The sequence below is a fragment of the Ovis canadensis genome, chromosome 10 (assembly GCF_042477335.2).
Source record: "Ovis canadensis isolate MfBH-ARS-UI-01 breed Bighorn chromosome 10, ARS-UI_OviCan_v2, whole genome shotgun sequence".
Taxonomy (NCBI): Eukaryota; Metazoa; Chordata; class Mammalia; order Artiodactyla; family Bovidae; genus Ovis; species Ovis canadensis.
The window spans coordinates 100026376-100050155 of NC_091254.1; the positions used below are offsets into that span (position 1 = coordinate 100026376).

The following is a 23780-nucleotide window of genomic DNA, read 5'->3' on the forward strand; positions in this document are numbered from 1 at the left end:
GCTCTTCCTCCTGGTCTGGACACACCGTGGCGAGGGTGCAGACGGGGCTGGGGACCCAGCAGTGTGTGGGGTGGACAGGCCCCGCTAAGAGCTAGAAGGTGGCGTGCGGGACGCCCTGCAGCCCGAGCCCATCCCAGCTGAGCCGTGGCGGTTAGTGCTGTCCAGTCAGTGAGCAGAGAGCGTTAGTTTCGCAACAGAATAAAACACACCGACTGTCCAAGAGGCCCTTCGCGACCTTGTATTTGGAGGTCTGAGGTGTCGAATGCAGAGTGACGTCAGTAAGGCACGAGGCCAGGGCAGGGAGAACACGCTCATCGGACAAACGGTGCATTTTACGCAGCAGTTAGGCCCCGGGGACCTGGAGGGCGGGCTAAGGCGACGGGGGGCTGCGTGCGGCCTCGGCAGGGGAGGCTTTACTTCTCCTGCGAGGACAGGCGGTGCAGCGCCTCGCCCAGGCGCCTCAGCTCCTCCTGGTGCTCCAGCGCGCGGTACAGGCCCACGGGGACCGCGCCCGGGCCGTGCAGCAGCCCGAACAGGCAGCCGGCGATGGCCCCGGTGGCCCCGCTCTCGCCTGGAAGAGACGGGACCCTCAGAGCTGCCCTGTGGTCCCCGCCCCCGGCCCCGCATCCCCTCGCCAGGGGGCTGAGCCGTCTCAGCCCCTGCCCTGACCTCGGCCGTAGCCCAGTGAGGGCGCGGGGTGTCCCCTCCCGCTCCTGGGATGGCTGCACCCCCGGTGTGCAGAGGTCTTCCCAGCCCGGGGCCCAGCACTCAGGGGACAGCCTCGAAGGGGTGATGCCCCCACAGCGCCCCTCACCCGCTGACCTCGCCTCCCAGCCTCCTCCTCCCTACCCGCCCGAGGCCCCAGGTTGCTGCCCCCTTCTCCCCTCCGCCTGCCCCGGGAGGCACTGCTGGGCACCCCTGGGCGCTCGGAGAGGCCCCCTGGTGCTGGGGAGGCAGGTGCTCCTCCCAGCAGGAGGCCCGTGGGCGGCCCCTCACCTCCGTGGAACATGGCACGGCGGCACAGCTCCGTCCAGCTGCCCTTGGCTCCCAGGAGGGCGTCGTAGGCGATCATGGGGGCGTCGTGGCCTCGCCGGCCCCCGCGGCCCTCAGAGCTCCATTTCCTGTAGGTCTTGGGAGGGCACCATGGGTCAGGGGCCTGGCCTGGACCACGCCGAGGGCCTCGGGGCGCAGCTCCTGGCCCGTCCCTGCGCTGATGTGAGCCCCTGTGTCCAGGCACTGCCCCCGGCTGCGGTGGACAGTGGGCTGGAAAGGCCAGCTTCCCAGCCTCTCACGCCCCGGCCTTCCCGCAGACAAAGGCAGCGAATTCTGTGATGCAGACGGCCGGGAAGGGGCCTGGAATGCTGTGGCCGGACGTCACTGCTGGCTCAAGCAGCTGGGGCCTCAGGGCAGGTCCCTCTGTCTGGGAGAGAAGCCTGACAAGGGGAAGGGGCCAGACACAGCCAGGGAGATGGACACGGGCAGGTCACACTGCTGCACCTTGGCAACAAAGCCAGGTTGGTTTGAGGCAGCAGCATCTCCAGAACAGTGTGACAGAGTCTTCCTGCATCAGGGGACCCGTGCGAGAGAAACGAGAGGGCAGCAGGAAGCACTTGAAAAGGGAAGGGCAGATGCTGCTTCCTGGAATACAGGTGTGCTGGCTGGAGCAGGAGCAGCCAGTCTGGACTACGAGGCAAGTTCTCAGAATAGCAGAGCAGCCAAACAGGGAAGACCCTCAGTTCCTCCCTGCAGGAGACTCTGACCAGCTCTGAACATCCTTTATGGGAGGATAATAAATGTCTGCCTCGGTTAAACTATAGCTACACAGGCTTTCTCTTGTGTTGCCAATCACGATCCCAGCGATTTCAGCCACTGCAGGGGTTTTCTCAGCATGGGGAATGCCACTGGTTTGCATCGATTTGTTCATCCTAGACAACCCTATATCCCTGGTCTTCAGGAGAGATGAAGTGAGATGGACTATTTTTGCACAAATTGTGCTTATAATCAAGAAGATGAAAAGATAAACGCAGTAGCCATTTCAAATGGGCTTCCTGCATGGTCTCCCACAGCCCCCCAAATGCTCCCTCAGCTCACCTCCCTGGTTCCCCACAGGTGGGGGCGGTAGGCAGGGCTGGGCCTGGGACCCCGGGCAGCGGCCCCCACTTCTCTCACCCCATGCATCTCGGGCCCAAGAGCCTACTTTTTCCCTCTCCTCCGCGTCGTAGCGGTCGGGAAAGCTGGCCTCGTTCTCGGTGTCCTCGATGATTTTTCTCTCCTCCAGGTAAAACTGCCACTTAGCTTCAAAGTAAAACCAGTGCTCCTGGTATTCTGAACACAAAGAGCAGGGGAGCAGGCTGTGCCGGCCGTCCAGCCAGGTGCTGTGGGCTGCGATGGGGAGGGCCAGAGGCAGAGCCCGTGCCCCCACCCAGATGGGGTTGGAGGAGGGCCTGGGGCTTTAGCGATGGCTCCCAAAATTAAAAGATGCTCACACTGTAGCTGCTTTGAGACACTAGCAGGGAAGATGGAGAGGGGAAAGGAGGCGTGAAGGGGTGCTGAACTAAGGCAGCCATGGCAAGGCCTAAGTGGCTTCTCGCGGAAATTCTGAGCCTGAGTGTTTCTGTTAACTCAGTGCTGTGCCTGCAAAGTCAGGAGACAGGACATTCACTGCCCCTAATTAGTCGCCTGACATCCAAGCCCCGGAGGCAGTGGTGACCCTTCTGAATCGTTTGTGCAGCTGCACCTGCTCATGGATGATGCCAGGGGTGGGGGGACCCGCGCCTCAAGAGCCCAGAGAGTGTCCCCACACCGGGCCTCCCGCCCTGCGGCCAGGTGGCACCGCAGACCACAGACCTGGGGTCTGCCCGTCACACGGAGCCGCCCTCCCCCGGGCCTGGCCTCGCCGCTGTGTGTGTGGATGGGGGTGCGGGCTCACCTGCCAGGTGCCGAATGGTTTTCTTACAGTATTCCTCGGCCAGCGGCACCGTCCGCAGCATGTCTCGCCCCCACTGCTCCAGCCGCTTTCCCTGGACAGCGTATGACGCAAACAGGGCAGTGCACAGGGACCCAAGGAAGCCTGGGATGCGGGACAGAGGCCAGGGTGGACCCCACGCCCGCCGGGGCCAGGCTCGGGACAGAGGCCAGGGGGGCCCCCCCACCCCAGGATGGAACCCCCACCCCAGGATGGAACCCCCACCCGCCAGGGCCAGGCTCGGGACAGAGGCTAGGGGGGCCCCTCACCCGCCACTGGGGCCACGCTCCCGAGCGTGGCTCCCGGTCACCCTGAGCGCCGCTGCCCGCCGCCCGCCGTCACCTGTGGGGTGGTTGTGTGTCATCCTGCCGCACTCCACGCTGACCTCCACCAGCGTCTCCAGCCGTCCCGGCTGCCAGTACCGCATCCCCACGCACATTGCCTTGGTGGCAGCACCAAACCCCGAGCCTGCGTGGGGAACCTGCATTCAGACCTCTGCCTGCAACCCCACCTAACCCGGACACGCACGGCAGTCTGTGCCCACGTTTATCTGCGTCGGTGCGTCAGAGACAGGGAAACTGCCCACGTTCCTGACAAAGACGAGAGATGGAGGAAATCTCAGAGGCACGTGTTGGGACAGGCGCAGCCACGAAAGGCAGGCTTTCCACTGGGGTGGGGGCCGCTCCCAGTGCGCCCCGACTGGGAACGCAGGAGCCAGAGTGTCCATGGTGCACGTCCAGGCAGGCATGCCCCCTGCCTGAAAGCTGCTTCCCTGAGCTACAGCTGACGGACAACCGGCCACGTGTAGCTGACAAATGCATGTTGTCTTGACATGACACCCCGAGGAAACCGGTGCCCAAAGGAAAACTGCAACACGTCTGTGCTTCTGCCCCCTTTGGAAACGTATACAAACAGAACCACATGGAAAGCAGCCTTTTCTGCCTGGCTCCCTCCACTCAGCGTAGCTGTGCTGGGATCGTCTGCACTGTGTGTCCGTGGCTGGGCTCCGCCGTGTGGGTGGAGGGAACTCAGCCAGTTTGTCCACTCGCAGCTGACGCACGTTTGAGTTGTCTCCAGTCTGAGGCTAATACAGATAAAGGTGCTTTGAGCATTGATGACCAAATCTCGTGTGGAAGGGTGTTTTCTCTTCTCTTGGGTAAACATCTCTGAGAAGAACGTTGAGCTCATACATCGCATGAATGTTCAGGGTTGTGAGAAACTGCGGGACCAGTTTCTGAAGCTGCCACACCACTGCACACCCCCACCCTGGAATCTCCGCCACATCCGGACACCACTGTCCACACGAGCTTGCCCGCGAGGTTGGGGGTGAGCCCGTGAGACTGGGGGTGAGCCCGTGAGGTTGGGGGTGAGCCCGCGAGGTTGGGGGTGAGCCTGTGAGGTTGGGGGTGAGCCCGCGAGGTTGGGGGTGAGCCCGTGAGGTTGAGGGTGAACCCGTGAGGTTGGGGGTGAGCCCGCGAGGTTGGGGGTGAGCCCGTGAGGTTGGGGGTGTACCCATGAGGTTGAGGGTGAACCCGTGAGGTTGAGGGTGAACCTGTGAGGTTGGAGGTGAGCCCGTGAGGTTGGGGGTGAGCCCGTGAGGTTAGGGTGAGCCCATGAGGTTGAGGGTGAGACCATGAGGTTGGGGGTGAACCTGTGAGGTTAGGGTGAGCCCGTGAGGTTGGGGTGAGCCCGTGAGGTTGGGAGTGAACCTGTAAAGTTGGGGGTGAGTGCATGAGGCTGGGGTGAGCGTGTGAGGTTGGGGTGAGCGCGTGGGGCTGGTGGTGAACCCCTGAGGCTGGGGTGAGCGTGTGGGGCTGGCGGTGAACCCGTGAGGTTGGGGTGAGCGCGTGGGGCTGGGGTGAGCCCGTGCGGCTGGGGGTCAGCCGTGAGGCTGGGGTGAACCCGTGGGGCTGGGGTGAGCCTGTGAGGCTGGGGTGAGCCCGTGAGGCTGGGGTGAGTGTGTGGGGCTGGCGGTGAACCCGTGAGGCTGGGGTGAGTGTGTGGGGCTGGGGTGAGCCCGTGCGGCTGGGGGTCAGCCGTGAGGCTGGGGTGAACCCGTGGGGCTGGGGTGAGCCTGTGAGGCTGGGGTGAGCCCGTGAGGCTGGGGTGAGCGCGTGGGGCTGGCGGTGAACCCGTGAGGCTGGGGTGAGTGTGTGGGGCTGGTGGTGAACCCGTGAGGCTGGGGTGAGCGCATGGGGCTGGCGGTGAACCCGTGAGGCTGGGGTGAGTGTGTGGGGCTGGCGGTGAACCCGTGAGGCTGGGGTGAGTGTGTGGGGCTGGCGGTGAACCCGTGAGGCTGGGGTGAGTGTGTGGGGCTGGCGGTGAACCCGTGAGGCTGGGGTGAGTGTGTGGGGCTGGTGGTGAACCCGTGAGGCTGGGGTGAGTGTGTGGGGCTGGTGGTGAACCCGTGAGGCTGGGGTGAGTGTGTGGGGCTGGTGGTGAACCCGTGGGGCTGGGGTGAGCCTGTGGGGCTGGGGTGAGCCTGTGAGGCTGGGGTGAGCGCGTGGGGCTGGCGGTGAACCCGTGAGGCTGGGGTGAGTGTGTGGGGCTGGTGGTGAACCCGTGAGGCTGGGGTGAGTGTGTGGGGCTGGTGGTGAACCCGTGGGGCTGGGGTGAGCCTGTGAGGCTGGGGTGAGCCCGTGAGGCTGGGGTGAGCGCGTGGGGCTGGCGGTGAACCCGTGAGGCTGGGGTGAGCCGTGGGGCTGGGGTGAGCCCGTGCGGCTGGGGGTCAGCCGTGAGGCTCGGGTGAGTGCGTGAGGCTGGGGTGAACCCGTGGGGCTGGGGTGAGCCCGTGAGGCTGGGGTGAGTGCGTGGGGCTGGGGTGAGCCGTGAGGCTGGGCCGTTTGCTGTGGCTTCCAAGTCGCCGGGCGGTGACGGGCGCTGCTCCCCCGGCGTGCTCCCGCCTTCCCTGGTGAAGTGCTGGTTTAAGCAGTTTCCCATTTTTGTAGGGGTTGCTCTTCCATAAGCAGGGTTTTTAAATTAGCTACTCATTTACGCTTGCAGTGTGTCTTCGTCGCTGCTGTGAGCTTTCTCTGGCCGCGGTGAGTGGGGGCTGCTCTGGAGCCGTGAGGTGTGGCGGTGGCTTCTGGGCTCTAGAGTTCGGGTTAAGGAGCTGTGCGCACGGGCTTAGCTGCTCCGCGCCATGTGGTACCTTCCCAGACCAGGGATCCTACCCACGTCTCCTTCAGTGGCAGGCGGGTTCGTAACCACAGGGCCACCAGGGACGTCCCTCATCACTAGGCTCTGAGAGGTCTTCAGGGCGTCCCTGGGGGCTCGGAGGTAAAGAAGCCACCTGCCGGCGCAGCAGACGCGGATTTGATCCCTGATCCGGGAAGAACCATGTGGCGCGGAGAAGCCACGCTCTCGCTCCTCCGCAGCTGAGCCTGTGCGCTAGGGCACCGGAGCCGGGACAACAGCCCACGGCCGCGGCTGCTGGGGCCCGAGTGCCCGGGCCTGTGATCACAGCGGGAGAGGCCCCCGCGTCCCCGCGAGAGGCAGCGCCCGCGCTCCCGGCTGGAGGAAGCCCCGGGGCTACAGAGGCCCCGCACTGGCAACAATGAGTGAACAGAGTCACTTTTAAAAGCAGTTCCTTGCGTCCTTGGGGCTCACATCCCTCGCAGACTTGTGCTCAGCAGTGCGTTCTCCCAGCACGTGGCCTGCCTGCCCGGCCTCTTGGTGGCGGCGTCTGAGGGGAGAGGGCGCCTGGGGGCTGCTGACTCAGCTCCCCGGAGGGGCCTCTGCCGCTGTGGGCAGCCTCCCCGTGAGGACGCTGGGTCCGCGTTCCCGCCGTCATTTCCTTCACAGAGGAACTGCTGCCCGCCTGGCCTGTGCAGGTGGTCAGGACGTGCGGGCATCCCTCCCTGCGGGGGTCCCTCCCTGCGGGGGTCCCTCCCTGCGGGGGTCTCTCCCTGCGAGCGTCCCTCCCTGCGGGCGTCCCTCCCTGCGGGGGTCCCTCCCTGCGGGGGTCCCTCCCTGCGGGGGTCCCTCCCTGCGGGCGTCCCTCCCTGCGGGCGTCCCTCCCTGCGGGCATCCCTCCCTGCGGGGGTCTCTCCCTGCGGGGGTCTCTCCCTGCGGGGGTCTCTCCCTGCGGGGGTCTCTCCCTGCGGGGGTCCCTCCCTGTGGGGGTCTCTCCCTGCGGGCGTCTCTCCCTGCGGGGGTCTCTCCCTGCGGGCGTCTCTCCCTGCGGGGGTCTCTCCCTGCGGGCGTCTCTCCCTGCGGGCGTCCCTCCCTGCGGGGGTCCCTCCCTGCGGGGGTCTCTCCCTGCGGGGGTCTCTCCCTGCGGGGGTCTCTCCCTGCGGGCGTCCCTCCCTGCGGGCGTCTCTCCCCGGCACCCTCGGGCATGGGCTCCTCTGCTCCGCCCTCAGAGGCTGCTCAGGCCTCTCTGCTCCGGGTGTCGGTCTGGCTGAGTTTTCCCTGCGCCCGGAGGTGCTGCTTCCGACGGAGCCCGCCGCCCTCAGCTTGGCGCTCTGCACGGAAGGTGCTCCTCCTTTGCTGACAGTTCTGAGTGGTCTGATGGCTGTGGGCCTTGTTGGAGGTGTCTGTCTGTTTGTTTCTTATGCTTGGAATTTACTGAGTTTCTGGGGCGTGTGGGTTCACTTCTGTAAGCATCTACTCTGGGCAGTTCGGGCCACTGTTTCCCCCGTTTCTGCTCTCCCTTCTCTGTTAAGGACCTCGTGCTCCGATCTGTCCCACGGCTCCCTGATGCCCTTCCACGTTTTCAGGTCCTTTCTTCTCTGTGTGTCCCACTGTGGACAGTTTATCGCTCTGCCTTTCAAACTCACTAAACTTTTTCCTGAAATGTCTAATCTGCTGTGAATCTCAGTCAGCGAGTTTGACTCAGACGCTGTAGTGTTTTTCTCCAGAACTGTGGTGTAGGTCTTCTGTACACCTGTATGTCTCTGCTTAACTCTTCTAAAGCATGGAACACAGTTTTATATCCTTACGTGATAACTCAATGACTGTCAGAGTTTGTCATTTCTGATTCACTGATATTTCTCTTTATTATGGACCATACTTCCTGCTTCTTTAATTGCCAGTGGCATCTGACTTGATGGTGTCCTTCAGCATCAGCCCAGAGGTCGGGCCTGCCCTTGCTGTGAGCCCAGTGGTCGGGTCCAGGACCCCAGCAGCAGAGCCCCGGGGCAGAGGCTGCCTGCCAGCATCACCCCACACGAGATCGTCTCAGAGACAGACATCTTTGCAGGTGATGTATGCTTTCCTTGATGTTTTGGCTAAGAACACACATTTAAAAGGAAAGCAGTGGGAGATTATCCTTAACGCAAACCAGGGATGGTGACTGAGATGCCTGCATCCCCGGTGGCGCCCAGGCGGGGCTGGATCCCTGGGGGTCCCGTTGAGGGTGGCGGGCCAGGCCGTGTCACAGAGGCCCTCCGGCCCCGCCTCCTCAGAGGGAGAGGAGAGCTCCCTGACCTTTCTCGTTGAACGGCGTGTGCCACGCTAGGAGGTAGTTGTCTGGCTTCAGCTGGGAGCAGCCCTCCAGGGTGGCTGGGTCTGCCCGCTGCTCCGGGAGCTTCTCCAGGACGTCCACATAGCGCCGCACCATCTCACGGTAGAGGTCGTCCAGGCACCAGAAGTCTGGGGAGGAAGGGGGGATCAGATGCGCCCCAGCACGCGGCCCGCCCCCCCACAGGAGGGAGGCCCTGGGACCCACTCCCTGGAGAGACCCGACCGCAGATGCAATGCACTTTGGATTTCATCTCATTTCAGAGGTGTGCTTTCTCACTGTTACACATGAGAATCGAGGAAGACCTGGGGTCTTCATGCACAGCTGATGGCTCTGTCCACGAGGGGCCCGCTGGCCCGACACCCGCCTGCTCCACGGCCCTCAGGGTCCCCTGTCCAGGGCGCCCAGAGCCGCCCTCCCAGCCCAGCTGCCCGCTCCCCACTCCAGCCAAGCGGCCACATACCCCGCCCCCACTGTCCCCATCATCCCCACCGTGACCCCGCAGGAAGGTGGTCTGGGGACGTGTCCTTGGAGACCTCAGGGTGCCAGAATGGGGTGCCAGGCACAGAGGGCTTGCTGACCGGCGTCTGGATGGCCTCACGTGCCCCCACTGCACAGTCAGGCCCCCGTCTGCCTGCTGTAGGCTCAGCGAGGGGTCGTGAATGGGTTTTGATCACAACCGGGCGTTTCTGCCATTAAGTGAGTCCACAGCGTGGTGGACAGAGGCCACACACCCTCGAAAGCTGGGGCCCAGGGGGGCGTGGTCACACAAGAGCGGATGGGATGGAGCAGGCAGAGGGCGCGCCTGCCAGCGAGGCTGGTGGCACCTGGCCCTGTCTGTGCAGGGCTGCGTGCAGCCCTCCCGGCAAAGCCCGTCTCTGGGGCCCATGGGGGAGAAGGACCCTGCCCCTCTCCCGCCCACCCTGGGCGCAGAGCCGGAGGCAGAGCATGGTTGGCACGAAGCCCAGGTCGCCTCCAGCCCCAGTGCGGGCGGGGAAGGCAGACGCCAAGTCCAGGCAGGGTTGGGGGTGCGCTGCGGGGGGAGCGGCTCCTGTCCACCCCCACCTCTCAGCAGCGGGGCAGAGCCTGGCACCGTCTGGCCGCTGTTTTGACTCTGGGCCATGCCGTGTTGCCTCAGTTCTGAGCTGGGCAGGGGTGTGGTAGGGTCCGGGCTGGTGGGTGTGAGTCCCGTCTGGCCTGTGGACAGTGACGCCAGGTGACACTGGGTAACCCTGGCGACGTTGGGTGACAGCAGGTGGTGCTGGCTGACCCTGGCTGGGGAGGGGCAAGGCCAGGGTGTCTGCCACCGCCTCCACCTTCCCAGTCCAGGGCGAATAAGCCTGGCCCTTCCAGGTCCCCTAAAATGGGTCATTTTATTCTGGAATCACATTCTTTTTCAAGAGACAAAAGTTCTTTAAAAGCAAAATGGCAGCAAAATCCCGGGAACTAATCCCGAATTCAGAGCCGCAGAGCCTCGCGCCCTCTGGCCCGAGCTCTTGGGCTTGCTGACGCGGCCACTGAACTCGCTTCTCTGTCTCCCCTGCCCGACAGACCCACCTACAAAGCTCCCTGTGAGCCTCCCAGATGAAGTCATGACATAGAGAAGGCAGCAGACCCATCTGGATCCCTCGGTAATGCCTACGCTTCTAAGGCCACCACAGGCAGCACGAGCCGGGGAGGACCGTGGGGCCCGCCCCGCTCAGCACGTGCTTCTGCTCAGCACTGCCCATCTCACAGGCATGGCAGAGCGGGCACGGCCAGGCGTACCCGCCGCTCCGCAGGGCCCGGCCCACGGCCACACGCCTGGGGCGGCGAGCCCTACCTGCCTGTGGAAATCATGTGAAGAGCCACGGTCTGCCGGGCCCAGAGCAGCGCAGGTCGTGCCCCCTCCCCCCGGGTTGGGTCGGGGCTCCAGAGGCAGGCCAAGGCTGAGCGGCTTCTGTCTGCACTTGCTGGGTGGCGCTGGGCCGATGACGCCGCTCCTCTGCGTTAGCTCCTCGATCTGTGATCCGCCGTAATGAAGACCTGAAGGGTGGCGTGAGGATGCAGTGGTGACACCCACGGAGAGACAGGCCCACAGGCAGGGTCCACCGCGCCGTGATGCGCGGGGCTCAGTGTGTCCGCTCAGGCGTGTCCGACTCTGCGGCCCCGTGGACTGCAGCACGCCAGGCCGCCCTGTCCATCACCAACTCCTGGAGTTTACTCTCAAACTCATGTCCATTGAGTCGGTGATGCCCTCCAGCCATCTCATCCTCTGTCGTCCCCTTCTCCTCCTGCCCCCAATCCCTCCCAGCATCAGGGTCTTTTCAAATGAGTCAGTTCTTCACATCAGGTGGCCAAAGTATTGGAGCTTCAGCTTCAGCATCAGTCCTTTCAATGAACACCCAGGACTGATCTCCTTTAGGATGGACTGGTTGGATCTCCTTGTAGTCCAAGGGACTCTCAAGAGTCTTCTCCAACACCACAGTTCAAAAGCATCAATTCTTCGGCGCTCAGCTTTCTTCACAGTCCAACTCTCACATCCATACATGACCACTGGAAAAACCATAGCCTTGACTAGACGGACCTTATTTGGCAAAGTAATGTCTCTGCTTTTTAATATGCTGTCTAGGTTGGTCATAACTTTTCTTCCAAGGAGCAAGTATCTTTTAATTTCATGGCTGCAGTCACCATCCGCAGTGATTTTGGAGCCCCAAAATAAAGTCTGACACTGTTTCCACTGTTTCCCCATCTATTTCTCATGCCCCTTACACAAGCTACAGTTTGTTATTAAAGAAAAAAGTTGGGCTGTTTGAAAACTAAACTTAGATGTTTAGAGGGTGAAGCACATTCTGTGGGCGCAGCCTTGCCCGAGCGCATCAGGGTCACCTGCAGGCCAGAGGGCATGCGTCCAGAGGTGTCCGCGCCCATCAGAACTGGGCCTGCGCCCAGTGCTCTCCGGATCCACACGCTTAACCGGGTGGATTCCGCCCTATTCCTGCCAAGGGGATGCGACTTGCTCCAGCCCGGGGGAGCACGTTCCTGACAGGGCCACACTGGGAGTCCTGGGGCCACAGTGCAGGCTGGAGACGTGCCGGGGCCTCTGCCAGGTGGGCCCCCCAGGAGGGCCCAGGGACGGGGCACGGCGGGGCCTGGGGCCTGGCCAGAGACGGCCCGGAAGCCCCACAACTGCACCCCACCCCCGGGTCTTGGAGTCTGCAGACTCAGAGGACGGCTTGTCATGTCAACCTGCTGTGACACCATCTTATCTGAGGCTCAGTTCTCCGCCTGCTATTTGGAGCAGACGGCATTCCTGTGCCGTGACATCCGAGCTAAACCCGGCTCCCGCACGGCTGGCGGCTGAGCACTCGGTGACACACACATTCCAGCCACTCAGAGCCGCCTCAGGTTCTAATTTTGCAGTGACGCGCTCACCCTCTGACAGGTTTTCAACAGCAATGGCAAGGGGGCTGTGCCTCACCCAGACACCCGCTGCTTTTCCGAAATTCAGTAAAAATGTGTTCCTCAAATCAACCTGCTACTTAAGGAAACTGTTTCCCCCAAATCCAACCAACTTCATGGCATTTCTTAGGGTGACAGAGAACCTGCAACTCTCCAAGCTAAACCGTGTTTTGGCAGATGGCGTTTTAACCACCATTCATCGGGATTTAGAAACAATGCCCCCCAAATATCATCTCAATCAGCCCAACTGCAAACTGGCTTATTATTTTATATATTTTTTGAAATAAATTCAGAAGCAAGCTAACTAGTCACAGTGAGAAGTTGAGGTTTCCTCCCAAATGGGCCCAAAGTGAGCCCTCTGATTACATTTAACTGAAATGGGCCCAAAGTGAGCCCTCTGATTACATTTAACTGTGAATACACAGGGTTTGCTGAGTGAACGTTTACAGACATGATGGAAAGTCTTGGCGTAAGAACCCGAGTCTGCAGGTGAGCAGAGTAAAGTGACACGGTTGCCCAAGAGGCTGTCTTGGAAGGCAGTGGAGGCGCACCCCGTCTGCCGGGGACCCCATGTGCCGAGCGACCTCCGGGCTCTGGGCCCCCCGCCCCGCCCCCGCCCCCGGGACAGAGCCTCACCTGTGACGAGGGCCCCCGCTGTGGCCAGGTGCATGATGGTGTTGTCGCTTACAGGCCACATCTCCGGCGAGAGCACGAGGTGGTCCAGCCCACCTCCCTTCCCCATCTCCTCCTGGACCCTGGCGCCCGAGCCGCTGCTCTCCCTGGCAGCGTGCCCAAACCCCAGCGCGTCCCCGACGGCCCCCAGCAGCATCGCAGCCTGGAACTTCTCCATATCTGCCCCCGGCTGCGGGCGGCCGCCGTGCTGCTCTGCCTTCAGGTCGCCCCGCTGACCTCCGGGCCGCTCATTGCGCCGCTGTCGGGAGCCTGCCCGAGTGGCAGGCACTCCTCCTCTGTCTCTGCAGGTGGCACCAATGAGAACACCGTCTGGACTGCAGCTCACAGCCTCCCCCAGCCACGTGGGGCAGCAGCGTCTGTCCACAGGGTCGGGACTGAGCTGGCTCTTCCGAGGAGGCGTCTGCGGCTCAGAGCAGCCCTGGGCGGGCAAGGCCACGGCTCTGGGGAAGTCTGCCCAGTGACCTGGAGGACGCACTCGCGTTTCTAGAGCTCCGGTGTGGAAGCCCCACACCCAGGCTCAGTCCAGTCAATCACACAGTGTGCGTGGGCCTCTCTCGGCCAGGCTGAGACCCCCAAGTCCCCGGCCCCTCTGCCGCCGAGACCCCCCAGCCCTGGGCCTCCACCCGTCTGCCTTGTCCCTGCGTCTTTGCGTTTCCTGGACTCGCAGCACACGGGTCGCCCTCAGCAGCCTACGCCTGGCTCCTGCACCCAGCACCCTGCTGGGACTCAGCTGTCACGCGCGCGGCTTTGGTTTCTGGAGGGCGTGTGACTGTGGAGCACGTTGACAGAAATCTGCCACACGGGAAGGAAGAAGCAGATGGAGCTGCAGTGGCCTGGGTGTCCCCCAGCCCAGCGCTGGCAATGCCTCCCTGACAGACACAGGCCATGCCGTGTGGGGCCGGAGGCAGGGCCCCCACCCACGTTCCATGGGAAGAGTGTTCATGGCGGTGCCGCGGCTAGGGGGGTCCAGGTGTAAACCAGGCGTCTAGACCTGAAGCCCAGGGTCAGAAAAGCCGCCATCTGTGTCCCCAGGCCCATGGTACCACAGGGCCCAGTCCTATGTCAGACCAGGGCACCAGGGAACACATCTGATAGTTTCAGTAACAGCAAGATGCTAAGATGCTAAGATGCTAAGGTCCTAAGATGCTAAGGGGCTAAGATGCTAAGATGCTAAGATCCTAAGATGCTAAGATGCTAAGATGCTAAGATCCTAAGATCCTAAGATCCTAAGATGCTAAGGGGCTAAGGGGCTAAGATGCTAAGATGCTAAGATCCTAAGATCCTAAGGTGCTAAGATCCTAAGATGCTAAGATGCTAAGGTGCCCATAAGTGAATGGTGGCCTGTTCGCAGCCCGTGTTGAGAGTGAGGCTCTGGAACACAACTCCAGCTGGCACGGTTCTGGGAGACCCTGAAGCCAGGGGCCTCACAGTGAGTGCCATCGGGTTGCTGGGCATGCAAGCTCCCTCCCTGAGGGCAGCCCTCTGCCAGCTGCCCGCCGTGGGGAGAAGGGCACTGCTGGGCAGAAACACTCGTGGCTGAGGCAGAGGCACCATCCTCGGAGGTGCTCAGGGCAACTGCACACCGTTCGGCCGACGTGAGCCAAGAGGATGCTGGGAGGTGAGCCCTGGCTGTGTGCCGTGAGCGTGGGGGTGGCCGCCCCGCAGAGCCAGGAGCCAGAGACGTGCGTAACCGCCCTGTAAGCTTCTACTAAGCCGACATCACGGAGCAGCACGCGTGGAGGCACCGCCACAGCGGGGGGCGGCGCTGCTCGGGCCCGGAGGCTCGGCGCGCGCAGGGCAGCCACGCTCGCTCGCCTCGCGTTTGGTGAGTCCGCGTGCCTCCAGCCTGTGTGCACTCCGCGGGGGCACGGTTCTTATCGGCCAGAGGAACGCCCGTGCACGCCGAGGCTCCTGTGCGCCCTGAGAGCTGTAACCGCCCACCTGAAGCAGGCCTGCTCAGCAGGGGCCGCCTGACACCGAGAGAGGAGAGGAGAGGGTTCAGGCCGTCCACGTGGGACGCGATTCTGTCAGGAGGCGGCAGGCCAGACACGGCTGGGAGGGCCCCGGGTGAGGCGGCTGCTCCCCACGTGGGGCGGAGGAGGAGAGCCAGCGCAGAGCGTCCGCGCGTCCGGGGCAGAGCGGAAAGCCACCTCGGCCCCAGAGAGAAGCCCTTCAGTGTTTCTGAGTGCTCGGCGCTTCCGCAGCTCGCCTGCCGGGAACGCTTAGGATAGAAGGACGGTCGCCGGCCGTGGGCGAGAGGCTCGGTCCAGTCACTGAGCTCTCGCGTCTGCTGATGAGCAAGAAGGCCCGCGAGCACAGGCTGCCTTTCCCGCACAGCCGGACGCCTCAGGACGGAGCTGTGCCGCAGAGCTCGCGGCTGTCGCCGGCCTGAGTCCTGCGACCTCCCTGAACGGAGCTCACACGCCAGAACCCGCAGCCCCTCGAAGGACCCTGAACGGTTGTTGAGGCTTCTGTCAAAGCTCCAAGAACCCCAGGCTTGTGGGCAGAGGTGGCCTGTGTTTTCTTTGCGGCCGCAGAAGTGGGGCTGGGAGAGGTCAGCGACTTCCAGGCCCTGCACCTCGAGAGGGGCTGAGCCCCCACCGCACACTGCCCGCCCGGCTGGGTCTCCAGAACTCAGGTCTGAGTGGCTCATACTTCAGGAAGCCAAACTAAGCTGCACATTTTAGGCACACGCTCTGCAGAGCTGAGGGCGCTCCCCTCTCCCGTGAATTGCCCCAGTTTCTGCCCCATAAGCGGGGCCGCGGTGGGGCTAAGGGCGTGCCATGATGTGGTCATCCACGTTCGAGGTGTGGCCCAGCCAGCGCTTCTCAAACCGCCACACGAAGCCACTTCCACGATGGGCAGGCGGGTCGTGGTGCCCACCTGAACAGCACGCGGGACAGCCGCCCTCCCAGCCCCCCAGCTGGGCGTGACCCCCAGGAGGGAAAGGAGGTGGCGGGGCCATGCCGGAGGCCAGCGGCTCGGGGCGCCAACACTCCGCCCCACGTGCGTGTGGCACGGCTTCCGGCTCGTGGCATTCGGGGGACAGCCACGTGTGTCTTACCCGCTGGACGTGACCACACCTGAAGGGCAGGAGGGTGGACAGCAAGTGCTCACATCACACACGGAAGAAAGCCAACAGTTGATTTTTAAATTTAAATTTGTCACAAAAGAGATAACTTCTCACAGAAAAATGTCTTTTAAAATGTAATAAAATACATTTTTTAAAAAAGCATACTTGCATACTTTATGAAGCTTCTTAGGTGGCTTAATAGACACTATTAGCAGGAAACAGACCCGCTGACTTGCACACAGTTTAAAGTTGCTGTGCAAACCTCAACAGCCTGTCGACCTGTAAGACCATTCCCATGATCATCCAGAGAAAACAGAGCTGAGAAATCTGGATAATTCAAAAAACTTACGTCTTAATCCTGGCACCAAATCTAAAAACCTCAGCGTCTACGACTGTCTTCTCAGGACATGTGTCCGGCCGCCTGACCGGCGGTTTCTTGGGTGTGGTTCCCGGACAACCAGTGGGTGTGAGCGTGCAGGGCTCACCAGGATCTGAAGGTCCGAGGCTGCAGACAGGCTCCGCCCCTCCACAGTCACGGAGGGCTCCTACGGCAGGGCTAGAGCCCCGCCTCCAGGTGCCCAGCCGTGATCACGGAGGGTCTCCGGCACCAGTAGTCAGCGGCGTCTTCTCTAAGCAGCGGGAGGGGGTCTCCAGGCTCACGACTGGTCAGGAAGAAATGGGCGACGGGCACAGCTGGCCAGCATCTCCTGCAGGACGCGGTTCCCATTCATCTAAATCCAACTCAGTTTTCTGCCGAGACACAACTGCCTTTACCGCCTGCGACCACTGGCCGTGCGCATTCTACGAAATCATCTCTGAGAACAGGCCATGCTCCTTAAGGAAAGCAAAAGGTTTGGAAAAATCGGCATTTTAGGATAACAGTTTTCACAAAGGATTTTTCTCACAATCCAGCATTTATATCTCAAGAACTCAAATGATTTTAAACTTCTACACGTAATGGATCAGTTGAAATTACCCTCCTCGGCTCTGGCCAGCCGGGAGCAGCAGGTGCTGTGTGCTGGCGTGCAAGCGTCTGTGAGCAGTGCCCACCGCCAGCCCTGCTGAGCATGTCCACAGTCACGTCTGCGCTGGGCAGAGGGGGCTGGGGGTGGACACTCTTTCCGAGCGGGCAGTGCCCACAGTGGGAGAAGTTCCCTGAGCCCTGACACGTCTGGGGTGGGGGCCACTGCAGGTGGGATGGTGCTCAGGTGAGTAAACACAGGCTGGAATCCTCCGTGCGCTTCGGCGGCATGATGGAATAACCGCTGGCCGCACAGGGGTCAGCGGGCCCCCGTCACCATCCTGCTTGTGGTCCTGCCTCGGGGCCCTGCACGCCCACCTTGAAAGCTTCAGCTCAGAAGCGGTCCTCCCGACTTTAAGTGTGAGCGGTATTTTCTCTTGTGGGATTTACAGGGCGTAATAAGTGAGTACCAGTCACTCCATCACTCCTGTCTCACACACGGGGTCGGGCAGGGGTCAATGGGGACCCACCTGCCCACTGGCCATCACCTGAGGTCTGCGGACTTCACCTACCTTCTTCATCGTAGTTGGACATGTCATCTGCGATTGTGTTTCCAAAATCTAGAAGGTTCCAAGTGCCCCTTGGGATCGATCTTTTGTGATGCTCCTAAAACACAAGAGGAAAAACCAGTGGGCCGCTGGCTCAGATGGTGCTCTCAGCCCGGTGGTCTCAGGACACAATGTGACCAGGCCTGAGGACCAGACCAGCACCGTTAATGCAGCAACGGAGCTTTGGGCCAGTGTTAGGGGCTGCATGACGCCACTGTGCAGCTGCAGAAAGCACACTTATGGAAACACAAAATAAAGCAAAAATTGTTGACTTTTATTTCACATAGAAAGGCAGCATTTTTAATCTCTGTACCCAAGCCTGAAGCCAGCTCGGAAACAACATGGGCCAGCGGCGTCTGGAGGCGCTCACTTCCTGTGAACCAGGCAGCTCTCCGCAGGGCTGGACGCGCCCCGCCACTGGACACTGCAGACACTGGAGGGCCCACTCTGCTCCTCGGGGGCCCCGGCTGGAGAGCAGCCCCAGGTCTCCCGGAGGCTCCCAGCCCCCTAGAGCCTGTGTTCGCACAGGTGAGTGCACGTGTCCACAGATGGCTCCCAAGCTCGCCTCACACTCCAGAGTGCGTGCACGTGGTGTGTCAGCATGCTCTTCTGCTCCCCACCGCCCCCGGGCCCCCCGCGCGCCCCGGGCCCCCCGCCGCCCCCCACCCCCGGCCCCCCGCCGCCCCCCGCGCGCCCCGGGCCCCCCGCCGCCCCCCGCGCGCCCCGGGCCCCTCGCCGCCCCCCACCCCCGGCCCCCCGCCGCCCCCCGCGCGCCCCGGGCCCCCCGCCGCCCCCCGCCCCCCGGGCCCCCCGCCGCCCCCCGCGCGCCCCGGGCCCCCGCCGCCCCCCCGCGCGCCCCGGGCCCCCCGCCGCCCCCCGCGCGCCCCGGGCCCCCCGCCGCCCCCCGCCCCCCGGACCCCTCGCCGCCCCCCACCCCCGGCCCTCCTGCCGCCCCCCGCGCGCCCCGGGCCCCCCGCCGCCCACCGCCCCCCGGGCCCCCCGCCGCCCCCCACATGCCCCGGGCCCCCGCCGCCCCCCGCGCGCCCCGGGCCCCCGCCGCCCCCCACCCCCGGGCCCCCGCCGCCCCCCGCGCGCCCCGGGCCCCCGCCGCCCCCCACCCCCGGCCCTCCTGCCGCCCCCCGCGCGCCCCGGGCCCCCGCCGCCCCCCACCCCCGGCCCTCCTGCCGCGCATGCTGGGGCCCTTTCCCAGGTCGCTCCTGGAGGGCCGCCCCACACGCCTCCGCGAGAAGGACTGGTCCTCACAGAGCAGGGGGACCCTGAGCAGGACAGCACAGCCACCTCCCACGGTCAGGGACGGGCCCGGCAGCCTGCACCCTCCCCTCGGCCGCGGTCGCCGCCGAGCGGTCTCGGCCCATGAACGCCCTGGGGCGGGGACCACGGACACACAGTCTGGAGGCGGCCTCGAGCAGCCTGGCCCAAGCCCATGGCACCACTTTCTGCAGGAGGCAGAGAATGGCTGCAGGTGGGCTCCCTGGGACCGCAGCTGGGGACACTGGTTCCTCAGGGCCTGCAGACAAGCAATCGGTTATTAGGACAGTAACTGCCCCGGCTAACCCTTGCATGGGGACCCGGCAAGCAGGAAGACCCTTACCAACAAGAAGGTGTTCCAAAGATCTAGAAACCTAAACCTTCGGGATAATACCAGATTCCAGTAGGCGATGGCCAAATCTGGCAAAAAGAGAGAAGGCACTTATGAGTCCCAGCCCCTTTTAACACAGCACAGTGACCACTTCTTGGCACGCTGGAGTTCACTTAGCCACACTTGGCAGTCTTACCCATGGTTACATGAGGTCTAATGCTTACGGAAGAGCTCCTGAAGCTGAGTCTGACTTGGTACCTTGGGGAAAATGGCTTTGAAAACGATTTGTGTACTAGGATAGTTGGATGTGTCGATAATTATCCCCTAATAAAAAGCCTCTTGATGAAAGTGAAAGAGGAGAGTGAAAAAGTTGGCTTAAAGCTCAACATTCAGAAAACGAGGATCATGGCATCCGGTTCCATCACTTCATGGGAAATAGATGAGGAAACAGTGGAAACAGTGTCAGACTTTATTTTTTGGGCTCCAAAATCACTGCAGATGGTGATTGCAGCCAGGAAATTAAGAGACGCTTACTCCTTGGAAGAAAAGTTATGACCAACCTAGACAGCATATTCAAAAGCAGAGACATTACTTTGCCAAATAAGGTCCGTCTAGTCAAGGCTATGATTTTTCCTGTGGTCATGTATGGATGTGAGAGTTGGACTATAAAGAAAGCTGAGCACTGAAGAACTGATGCTTTTGAACTGTGGTGTTGGAGAAGACTCTTGAGAGTCCCTTGGACTGCAAGGAGATCCAACCAGTCCATTCTGAAGGAGAGCAGCCCTGGATGTTCTTTGGAAGGAATGATGCTGAGGCTGAAACTCCAGTACTTTGGCCACCTCATGAGAAGAGTTGACTTCTTGGAAAAGACTCTGATGCTGGGAGGGATTGGGGGCAGGAGGAGAAGGGGACGACCGAGGATGAGATGGCTGGATGGCATCATGGACTCAATGGACGTGAGTCTGGGTGAGCTCCGGGAGTTGGTGATGGACAGGGAGGCCTGGCGTGCTGCGATTCATGGGGTCACAAAGAGTCGGACACGACTGAGCGACTGAGCTGCACCGAATTAATCCATTATGAAGACTGTTTTTCTCATGTACTGGGCTCTCTTGACAGCTGGACCGACCTGGATATGATTAGCTGGATATGATTAACGCATACCATTTATACATACATTAAAAAAAAAACAGCTCCACGCACTTTCTAAGTGATGAACTACAAGTTAAAAGCTTGTTCAGAAAGGAAGGGACACAGTGCTTTCCAAACAGACCTTCCTTGCCACGGTAAGAACTAAAATGGAATCTGATTCAAAAGTCAATCTCGTAAGTCTCGTAAAGACTTGGGGTTTCTTAAGATAGATCCAAGACAAGTCAGCAAGTTGTTTGGTCACTAGTAGAAGTCAACGTCCTCATTTTCCCCCAGCTGGAAGGTAGCAACAATTTCACGTCTAAACAGACTGTCGCCATGGGCTGCATCACAAGGTGGGATGTTCATGGACACAGAAGCTGAGCGTCAGGGCTGCAGGAGAGGGGCTCGCTCGCTGCTCACTGCAAGGCTGGTATCGGTTTATTTCTGTGTGATTGATACAACAGAACATCAAGGGGCTGAGAAGGAAACTTTTTGTAGCTGACAACCTTCAACTAGGTCGGCTAGTCCTCACTGTCAGATGATAGAACCACAGTCTCACACCGAAATAGTGCTGGTGTGTGCATGCCAGGAGAATGAGGGCAAAAAGCAGGCAAATAAGTATTTAAGGCAACAAATGCGTTCAATGCAAAATAGTCTAGCAAACACCTTCCAAAAGATTTTCATCTAAATCTGGTTTGGCCCGACTTGGACAGAAGTCTTAAAAGCTGAAGCTCTGACCTGAGGTTCCCCAGTGAATCGTTAGAAATGGATGAGCAAGAGATACGTGAGCGGTAGCCAACTTCAAATAAAATGCTTCTATCTCCTGTGTGTTTAGCGTCCACAAGATAACTCAGTCTGAAATAACCCGGAGTCCTAGCCAGAAAGCAGTGGTCCGAAAACTTGAGGAACGGGCAGGAGAGAAGGCTGGCTGGACCTTGCCGGCGGGCCCTCGCCCTGATGAGTCTACTTCCTTATCTGAGGAAAATCCAGACTCAGCTCGTCTTAGGGAGGGAAAGCCTCACGCTGAGAGATGGAGGCAAACCTGGGGAAGAGAGAAGAAAGCTTCATGGCAGACATTAGATCTGGTTACCTTTGGGTTCGTTTGGTCCTAGAAACCCTTCTTATGAAGTTCCCGACGTGCATTATTTGTGAAGCGCACGACTCACAGCAGACGCCTGCATTTTCAGAGACCTAGCATCACCTCAGTGAATACGCTGAGTGCTGTCCTGATGGACCTGGCCATTTGCAAAGCAACAGCAGCACTCAAAGCGATAGAACTTGAGAGCTGAGGTCAAGAACAGAATCTCCTCTACTGGCCGTGAAAGGCGTCTTTGGAGCAGCTGTTTTCTTTCTGCAAACCTCTGGAAACCCTACCTCCTGGGTAAGAAGACGGTTATAAGATGTTCCCAAGCAAAATTTACGTCTGCGATGCTCCGTTTAGAATTAGATCGTAAAGATGACCATTCTGTCAAAAAAGAACCTTTGGGCTGATGGAAAAATTAGTTAATAATCATGAAACTTTACTTCCTCAAAAATTATGATTTCTCAAAGCCAGCTGATTGCGGACTCGAGCCAGTATAAACCATGCCGAGTATCTCACATTAAAGCGGAGCATCCAGGAGTGTTAATCGCCTCCTCTACTAGGGGGCTTCCGAAGTGGCTCAGCTGGCAAAGAATCCGCCTGCAGTGCAGGAAACCCCAGTCTGATCCCTGGGTCGGGAAGATGCCCTGGAGGAGGGAACGGCTGCCCACTCCAGTGTTCTGGCCTGGAGAGCTGCATGGACTGAAGAGTCCATGGGCTCACAGTCGGGCACGACTGAGCAACGAAGCAGCGCTAGGCTGAGGAATACCCAGCAGGCGGCACGTGCCCCTCTTACCACACACCACAGGCTCACAGGTCTGAAGGGGATGAAGCCTCGGCCTGCAGGCTGTTTCTCCACCCTTCCCACTGCTGTCCACGCTGGTTTAGGAATTATAGGAACACTTGAATCAACCTCTTTAAATTACATTTAACCCTTCAGAAGACGATATCGTAAACTCTGGAAACTGTAAAATCAATTGTTCCATCTGGGGTTCACAGCTGTAAAATTACTCTTTTTTTTTTTAAATTGAAGTACAGTTGGTTTGGGAGATAGTGAAGGACAGGGAAGCCTGGCCTGCTGCAGTCCATGGAGTTGCAAAGAGTCAGACACGACTGGGTCACTGAGCAACAACAGCGAATAGCGGTCGCCTTACAACGCTGTGCCAGCCTCTTTCATGGATGACGGGGATCGGTTCTGGGGTTGCTGCCCTCCCACCTCGGGCCTCCCTCCCGCTCCCCCATACTCACCCGGCTTTGTATCTTTCTTTAAAAAGCCCTCAAAAAACCTTCTAAAATAAAGTGTAGTGTTTGTGAAGTGTCCAGGTATGTAATAATTTTCCTGAAGAGGCTACTGTTCCCTTTAATACAATTTTATGTTCTCTCAACGAGTCTCATGAGCACAGGCCTGTTGCAATTCTTCAGTGACTGATTCTGACGAGCATCTCATTTGTCTATAGGCATAAAGTAGATACTGATTTTTTTTTCTCTCAGTAAAGGAATTACAGGATAAACTATGAATTTCTCCTTTTCTGCTGCCTGATACTCAGGCAAAGCTACTTAAAATAGAGGCTACACACGCCGGGCTCCATGTGGCAAAAGTGCTTCAAAATACTCCTCACGCTGAACTTCATGACCAAAGAAAGTAAATTTATAAACTTTAAAACAGGTGATTAACTTGGACTAAGTTACAACCTCTTAGAACTTAGAGTGGAATTTTAAAAGCACAGCAAGCGCGATGGCTTCAGATGGAACCAAGGCTGTAGGGTTTCCAGGCAGCTCCCACCTCCCCTGCCTGCAGCCCTGCAGCCTTCTGGCGGGATCACCACCCTGCAGGGGGCCCCTGGTCAGCCAGGGCAGGTGGCGTCCAGCCGAGGCAGGAACACTGCTGGGCGTCTGAGCTGACCCGCGTGGCACAGAGGGCTGTCCGGCGGAGCCCTGCAGAGCCCTGAGCCAAAGGATCATACGCGATAAAAATGATGGCTGCTCAAAACCCTGAGTTTGAGGTCCTCTCTGACATGGCGACAGAAATAAGCAGATTTTATAGTCCTCAAATAAACCAAAACCTCAAACCGGAAATACAAGCTAGAGAGTTTCTGTACATGCCACATACGGTAGTGCACAAGTAACGTTTCGGCAAAGTCATACGTCTCTGAAAGAAGAAGAAAAATATAACCCAACACACATCAGAGTCAGTTTAAGTGAGCTAACATTAAATCCCCAGCCAGGATGAGACTAATGTCACCTGCCCACGTCTCTAACCCATTAGATGATTACACATCACTAGGAGAGAACGCAGAGCATCTGAAGATTACTCCACATTTAAAATTGCATTTTTGGCTCCATACGTCAGGAGTGACTGCAGGCTGAGGGGCTGGAGCGCGTGGGACTGTCCCAGCGGCGAGGGGCGCCCTCAGTGGGGACCCCAGAGGAGGGGCCCGCCTGGAGGCCTGCTGGCCACGCCCGTGCGGCCTCTCGAGCTGACCGGCGTCTGGCAGGCATACTCGCCTAGCCCCTTCTGCCCCGGGCTCCTAGCGAGGGTGAAGGTGAACTGGTAAAGGGCCCTGGGCTTCACCGCGTCCTTCAGCTCCTGCTCCAGAACGGAGCCTCACGTGGGCGTCGCAGCGGCGGACAGGGCTCCAGCCTCCCCGCGCTCCGGTGCGGCCTGAGGCGCGGGCCTAAGGGCGGAGCTAAGGTCCCTGCTCTGGCTACAAGGGCTAGAGAGGGCTGGCCCTGTCTGTGGTGATAACCCCACGCTCTGTGAAGAAA

General features: G+C 60.3%; 1 protein-coding gene and 1 long non-coding RNA gene across 2 annotated transcripts; one reads left to right on the top strand and one right to left on the bottom strand.

The window, feature by feature from the left end:
* Positions 1–210: 210 nt before the first annotated feature.
* On the bottom strand, positions 211–13326 carry ADPRHL1 (ADP-ribosylhydrolase like 1). Its single transcript, XM_069602089.1, has 7 exons — positions 12507–13326; positions 8396–8560; positions 3308–3433; positions 2930–3070; positions 2198–2325; positions 997–1129; positions 211–571 (listed from the first exon to the last, which is right to left on the bottom strand). Exons 1-7 carry the CDS (start codon positions 12718–12720, stop codon positions 414–416), a joined length of 1065 nt encoding a protein of 354 aa, XP_069458190.1. The 5' UTR covers positions 12721–13326; the 3' UTR covers positions 211–413.
* On the top strand, positions 8002–11144 carry LOC138446738 (uncharacterized). The gene is made up of 2 exons (XR_011259544.1): positions 8002–8168; positions 9981–11144. It is a non-coding gene; the product is annotated as an uncharacterized lncRNA (long non-coding RNA).
* Positions 13327–23780: the final 10454 nt, after the last annotated feature.